General features: G+C 36.1%; 2 protein-coding genes across 3 annotated transcripts in view; both read left to right on the top strand.

Annotated features, from left to right (window-relative positions):
• The window catches only part of LOC137656847 (uncharacterized), a 2,407-nt gene extending 843 nt beyond the window's left edge, over positions 1-1,564 (top strand). The window contains exon 1 of the mRNA XM_068391194.1: positions 1-1,564. This exon is cut by the window's left edge and continues 843 nt beyond it. Within this exon, the coding sequence (XP_068247295.1) occupies positions 1-518 (518 nt within the window). The 3' untranslated portion in view covers positions 519-1,564.
• The window catches only part of LOC137656846 (uncharacterized), a 114,435-nt gene extending 107,272 nt beyond the window's left edge, over positions 1-7,163 (top strand). Inside the window, exons 2-3 of one of the 2 annotated variants that reach the window (XM_068391192.1) lie at positions 1,576-1,946; positions 5,105-7,163. In XM_068391192.1, coding sequence (XP_068247293.1) covers positions 5,113-6,240 — 1,128 coding nt within the window. In that variant the 5' untranslated portion in view covers positions 1,576-1,946; positions 5,105-5,112 and the 3' untranslated portion in view covers positions 6,241-7,163. The remainder of the gene's footprint in view (positions 1-1,575; positions 1,947-5,104) is intronic. The other variant, XM_068391193.1, reaches the window with a different exon arrangement.
• The last annotated feature ends 337 nt before the right edge of the window (positions 7,164-7,500 follow it).

Raw genomic sequence — 7,500 nt, 5'->3', positions numbered from 1 at the left:
CGAGAACCACCCTCAGGGACTCCTCAGCATCCCGATCCCTCGCTAACGACACGGACTCTTCCTACAAGTCTGAAAGGACATCTCGCTACAGGTCCGCTGCAGCATCTGGGGCCACCAGCGACGAGTCCTCCTACAGTTACAAGTCTGAGAGGTCAGCTGTTAAGGTCAACGGCTCCGGCGACGATTACAAACGGACCCCAATTCTCGAGAGGAAGAGAGAGAGCTATGACCTCACGCCAAAGACGGAGCGAAAGACCTACTCCGTGAAGAAGGACTTGGATGACGACTTCTCCTCCTCCCTGTCGAAGGCCGAAAAAAAAACGGAACGGTACTCCAAACTGTCAGCGACAACTGCGTCCTCCAGTAGCCCCGTCAGGAGCAGGAAGGTCATTGCCGCATCTGAAAAACTGGACTTTGATGATGACGTGGACGACGCTGTCCTGGCTAAGATGATGAAGAAGATGCCTTCTTCTCAGGAGATTTTGGAACGGATCAGTAAAATGGATTTGGATGACTGACTAGATACACTGATTGACGAACAACCTCAAACCGGGCATAATTAATTGTTTATACTGATAACTGCAGTATATGATGACGCAGATGTTGTTTTTAAGCTAAGTGGTGGCGTATTTTCAGACTCATTTGGTTTTACAGCAGATAAAAGAGCAAACAAATGTGGACTCTGAAATATATATATATATCACACGTAGTATTACTTGTCAAAATAAAATATTCCAAAACTAATTTTCATCCGCTGGCATTGCAATAGATATTTTTATCAATACACAGTTATTCAGAGAGTTGTTCGCCAATCAGTACGGTATTTATATTATTGGACAATATATTGGTAGGAGAGTTGAATCCTGGGCGTGATTTTTACCACCACCTAAATCTACATCCAATTTTTAGTTTAAAATTTCCAACAAACGTTAACTATCCAAGAGTTTTTGCAGTGCAACGGAGTGAAGTGATATTCCACAATGACAAATTAATTCGTTTTAGATTATATGAACTTGTTTTTAAAAGCCTCTTTATAAGCGAGGAAGGCAAATGTGTAATCTTTATACTTTTTTATACAAGTGTTTGTCAAGAAACCGGATTCCCCTCATCCCAAAACCTTTCTATGAGCAACCTTGTGATAAAATAATTCCCTGAATTATATAGAAAAAGAAAAATGATTGACGGATCTAGAGAAGGTGTAAAATTACAGAGGAAAAATATGTATAAAAAGCTATGAATTTTATAAATGTGCTGGCGATTGGACATGGTGAAATTATGAAATATACCCTTCCCCTCTTCTTGCCCTTTTAAAAAGAACGTCATATTCAAAGCAAAAATATTACAAACCCAAATTTCAAAGGATGCTGCTCCTTTCTAGAATTGTTGTTCTGAACAACAAAATGTAAAAAGGAACCACCTAAAAATACGCTGCTTCTTTCTGTACTGTTGTTGTCAGCAAAAACAACAACAACACCAACCACATCACCAAAAGCCCTCGTGAGGGACTAGATGACGGTCGAACTTATTTTTGGTTTTCTCTGCCCCCCCCCCCCCCACCCCCAATCCCCCCTTCAGGAGCAAACTCGCAGCCGCCATGGCATCTGGAAATGTGTGCAAGGTTAGCATGTTCTTCGAGCGCCCCGGCGCCCCTAAGATCTACAACCGCAACACTTCCATCTGGTCGGAGTACGAGTACGCCCGCAGGGACAGGTACGGCCCCCACGCCTACACGCCCCTGGTCAGAGACAGCGTGGACGTCAAATACATCGAAGAGAAGTCCGTCAGCGAACGCCTCCAGGGGCTCTCTTCTCTACACATCTCCAAAGTCAGAAGACTCATCTAGATGTCCCAAACCCAGCATCTACTCCCCACGTCCCACTTTCCCCTACCCCCCAAAAAACGCCCCCATCACCATCGGTCACCAACAGTCGGTGACTAATTGTCCAGTACGTGGTTTGGTTAATGCTGTTTTTTATTTACTTGTTCATTTTAACTCGAAATCATTTTGTTCATTTCATCTCTCATCAATGTTTTTAATCATTACATAAGTAATATCGAGTTATTATTATAATTGTTATACTCGTGTTTGAGAGAGAGAGAGAGAGAGAGAGAGAGAGAGAGGAGAGAGAGAGAGAGAGAGAGAGAGAGAGAGAGAGAGAGAGAGAGAAAATACAAGGAATACAATGTTCATATTAATGCATGTAAGAAAACCAATGTATTAAGTATACACATACATATGCAGCTATTCACACACATCCATACATAAATAAATATATATACTATACACCGTAAATAAATTCCTCGATGGGAAAAGTTAAAAGTATTGCAAAACACAATCACCAATTTGCGATGCCGTCTTAAAATGAATGACAAGGCAGAAAGAATGAGAAAACAGGAAGAAACGTCAGGAATGTGGTCAAGGCAGAAGCCAAAATCCTCTATTGCCAACCCAACATCTGCGGCCTCTTTTTAAAACGACCCGAAATAACACAGGACTCTTGTATGCCTTCGTTTAAGACACCTGCCCCTGTATGAAGTTTTAGTTTTTTGCTTCATAGTATAACAGAGTAAACTTTTGTGAATTCTGGATGAGATCATTAAAAAAATATTATCATTAAGCATTAAAAGCCATCCATGTTTTATATATACATACACCATATATACATAGACACATTTCATATATATATATATATATATATATATATATATATATATATATATATATATATATATATACATATATACGTTATATATATACATATACATATACATTATATATATACATATATACATACACATACATTATATATATATACATATACATTATATATATATATATATATATATATATATATATATATATATATATATATGGTTTATATATATTTTTTCAATCCATCCATCTATATCTTGAATTTTACCTACATAAATACAAATTACAAAGTGTCCTAGAGAGAGAGAGAGAGAGAGAGAGAGAGAGAGAGAGAGAGAGAGAGAGAGAGAGAGAGAGAGAGAGAGAGAGAGAGAGAGAGGAAAACGCCTTAGTTACAATGTCATAAACATTTATTACTGTTCGTCTTCTATCTATCAAAGTCAACGAGACAGTGACAGAATGATCGTTCTAAATTTGATGTATTAATAAAACTTGATTTGAAACTTTTCTCTGCACATTTTGTTTATTGTTGTTTTAGTTGGTAATAAATATAATAAATAAAGAGGATTTACTTTCATTATTTACATCATCATTATTACTGGGAACTTTTAAATATTTAATACTTTCGTTAAATACTAAAACATATCAAAGGTAAGAGTTTATAGTTTACGCCTATTATAAAATCATGGCTCAGTGAAATCAGTGCACTTGAAATCTTCATTTAAAATCCTAAATATATTACTATATATATATATATATATATATATATATATATATATATATATATATATATATATATATATATATATATATATATTATATATATATATATATGTATGTATATATATATATATATATATATATATATATATATATATATACATATATATATATATATATATATATATATATATATATATATATATATATATATACATATATATATATATATATATATATATATATATATATTCAAAAAGTAAACTTAAATAACGCCAGATTTGAATCTAAATCAAACTCAAAATAACCATTGATAAACAAAATCAAATTTCAAAATTATTTCATCTGTAAACTCTAATTAGTCCGCCCAGACGTCCAAACCGACAACAAACTCAAATTTTAACTTATTATTATCATCTATAAACTCAAATGTCTATATCACACATAAGCCATCACTTGTCATTAGTATTAATTTGGATATATCTAGTTTAGTTTTGAGTCTTCAAAAACAACAAACCTCGCCGGTTCTTCTAGATATAAGACGAAATAAGTATATATCATCACTAGTCTGCATTTTCGGTCCAAAAGCATTAAGTTTACACTTGTGTATTCGAAAACTGCAAATAACAACAAACAAGAAAATCATAAGTAATATATTTAATCAAAAGTTTTCACTTTAAGTTCAAAATTAGCATGATGAGTCCCGCGGCTTCAAAATCAACAAACAAAATCCATATGAAATCACAGCTTTTCCTCTCCAGTTGAAAGGCTTCTTGTTTATTCTCATAGCTACAAAACAACAACATCAACAACAACAGCACTACTTCTTTAAAGCAACAGCATCACCACAGGATGCAATGAAGACTCTCAGACTAATGCAATACTTCTGGCCAAAGTCCACGTGTATTTTTAGCCTTTTCCCCTCTTAGACTTTGACCAGTAGCATCTTTGTCTAAAGAATAATTTTATATAACTTTAGAAGTTCTAAAGTTCTGTGACTTCTTCGGTTAAATTCATATTTGGGTTGGGAAATAATTCGATGAACTGTCATTTTCGGAAAAGAAAAACATTATAATGATAATTTCACTAGAAAAAGAAAGACTTCAATTATTAAAATTTTCTAACAAACTACAAATCAAAGGTAATATTTATATAAAAAGTAGTAATATGATTTTAATCAACTTTATCGGTAGCATAAAAAATGCCATTTATAAATAAAATAATCTAATCATAAAGGCAATTATCAATAGCTTGTATTTTTACAAGCTTTGAATAGTTTCTTTAATAAATTTAAATCAGTTTTAACTTTATAACTATATCTTATTTCATTTCTCTTTTCATACTGTATTTATTAAAAAAAAAAAAAACGTCATGTTTTATTTACTGGGTCAATGCTATTATCATCGACGATTTCATCATATTTCTCATCTCATATGTAACATAGACTGACTCATTGACTTTAATATTATTGTTAATATATAAGACATCTGCATTGCAGAACTTTTTAATTTATTGTCTTTATAAATTTATTTTTATGATATACCATTTTTCACAAAATTATACTGCCAATCAAAATCTTCCCACAGAGAATTAAAAATTAATAATACTTTATATTAGAGAGACTCGAAATTTGTTTGATGTCAGTTATAAATCATTGACAACTATTAATACTAACTGATTTTGTCCCCGATCATGTTGTTGCACTGCATTTTTTCTGCTTTTTTCTTGCAGCCGCCAGCATGAATGACAAAAAGAAGTGGAACAGGAGGCTGGCCCCGCACATCTACGACTACAACTACAAAGTCGGCGAGAGCTACTACTCCCCCCAGAGAGAATACATCGAGAACCGGGACTTCATCCCGAACCGAAAGGCCCCGCCCCCGGAAGCTAAGTCCTTCGCAGAACGCTACGCCGAGAGGCCCATCTACGGCAGCACTAGAGGCCTTCCTTACGACGAGAGCGAGTCGACGTTCGGAAAGCCCCTGGTGAGACGCCGAGCCGTGAGCGTCGGTCGAGCACGCTCCAGAGAACCCGAGGTCGACATCGCTCCTCCGGTTCGCAGCAGGGAGCGCAAAGTCTCTTTCAACCCGGACGACTTCACTTCCATGCTGGACAACGAGCTCAACTTCCAGATACCGGCCAGGAGGTACAGGAAGAGCTCGGAGAAGATCGCTAGCGAGGAGGACTTCGACATCAACCCGAAGGCCAGGAGGGAACTGGAGGACGAGTTCAAGAGGATCAAGGACGAATTCAAAAAGGCTGATTCCGTCGACAGGACCATGCCCCGCTCGGTGCCCCGCACGACCCAGTACGAAGAGACAGTGTACAACACTGACCTCGGCGTCCCAGGAAGGAGAAGAGTAAAAAGAGAGGAGGTCAGCTACACGCTGCCTCCCTCTGGGTCTAAAGTCCACAAGAGCTCCTACTCAGAAAGCACCAAGTTCGAGTCCTCTAAGCCACCCAGGGCCCCTAACAGACTGTCTCGCCTCAGCAGCCTGGAGAACGACATCGACTTCAAACTGCCCTCGAGGCTCAGAAAGTTTAGCACCAGCGACATAGACGACGATGACTTCAAGCTCAAGTACCACGTGTCGAAGCCCAACAGCAGAAACCGCACAGTGGAAGAGGAAACGAAATTCCAGCAGAACCTTTCCCTGCGCGAGAGGCGAAGAAAGGAGGACTCGGAGGAGCTGAGCTCCCACATCAGCAACCTCATCAGCAGGATAGACAATCAGGATAAGGACCAGGGATATAAATTCACCCGCTCCATCCGGTCCACCTCATTGGACCCGTATGAATACGAGCCCCGGGCTCGAGCGCGCGTACAAGCTCGGGCGCATCAGTTTTCATATGGGGTCGCCAAATAGTGTGGACTTTTTATCCTTAGGTTACTGATATTATAAAAAAAGATATTTTCCTTGTGTTTTCTGTGAGAAGAATAATGATCATCTTGATTTACTCTTCCTCTTGTCTGTTTTCTTCTTCGTGTTAACCTTGTCGAAGAATCCGAGACTTTTTATTTTCTTATAAGTTGTTCGAGTGACATAGAACGATGGAAGTCACGTGGAAAATCCCCAATGATGACGTCAAGATGTTCCGCGACGTCGTATGATGTGCCAGACATCGCTGTCATCTATTAAAATTGCCCTGTCATCAATAAATAAAATTCTAAAAAAATGCTTCCGGGATATCATGAACTCACCAGGAATATCCACACTTTTCCTAACTACACTTCACAGCAGACAGATAACACAATAGCTATATATTAACCAATAATAAAACAACTTTAAATAAATGCAGGTGTGCGTAGTCAGCTTCCGATGATGTCGCTAGTGAGGCGTAGATATATTGGAAACCTCTGTCTCAAGTCTAGTCATTCAAATGTCCCGAACTAGCATCCAGTCATATCTTAACTTTAATAGGATATCATCTATGTCATTGGAAAAAAAAACACATTAATAACTGAATATAAAATAACTAACACATTTAATGGCTTGTGTTTTCGTCTTTTGCTCTTATCTCTCTCTCTCTCTCTCTCTCTCTCTCTCTCTCTCTCTCTCTCTCTCTCCTCTCTCTCTCTCTCTCTCTCTTCCCTCGTTTACTCACTGTATTTTTTCTCCTTTTTAAGGCTTATTATTGGTCATCTTTTTTTGCGAGACTCTGTGCTCACCTGTAGTTAGGTTCGACAGATTAAAAGAATAGATTTCATTCTTCAGTCATCCACCGTGAGATTTTGCTCTTGTTAATTAATTATATATTTTAAAATATAAATAAAAGTACAATGATATAAGTCCAGTTATTTCTCCTTCCTTCCTATTTTTAGAAAAATTGATGCATCTTAAATTAAAAACATATGTTCTCATACATACATATAGCGTATATACATATATACAGTATATATATATACATATATATCTACATATATTGTATAAATATATATATACATATATAAATATATATATATATATATATATATATATATCTACATATATTGTATAAATATATATACATATATAAATATATATATATATATATATATATACATATATCTACATATATTGTATAAATATATATACATATACAAATATATATATATATATTATATACACATACACACTAAAGAAAGG

This window comes from Palaemon carinicauda, chromosome 17 (assembly GCF_036898095.1).
Source record: "Palaemon carinicauda isolate YSFRI2023 chromosome 17, ASM3689809v2, whole genome shotgun sequence".
NCBI classification, from domain to species: Eukaryota; Metazoa; Arthropoda; class Malacostraca; order Decapoda; family Palaemonidae; genus Palaemon; species Palaemon carinicauda.
The sequence above is the reverse complement of the archived record's forward strand: the minus strand, read 5'-3'. Positions and strand labels throughout refer to the sequence as shown.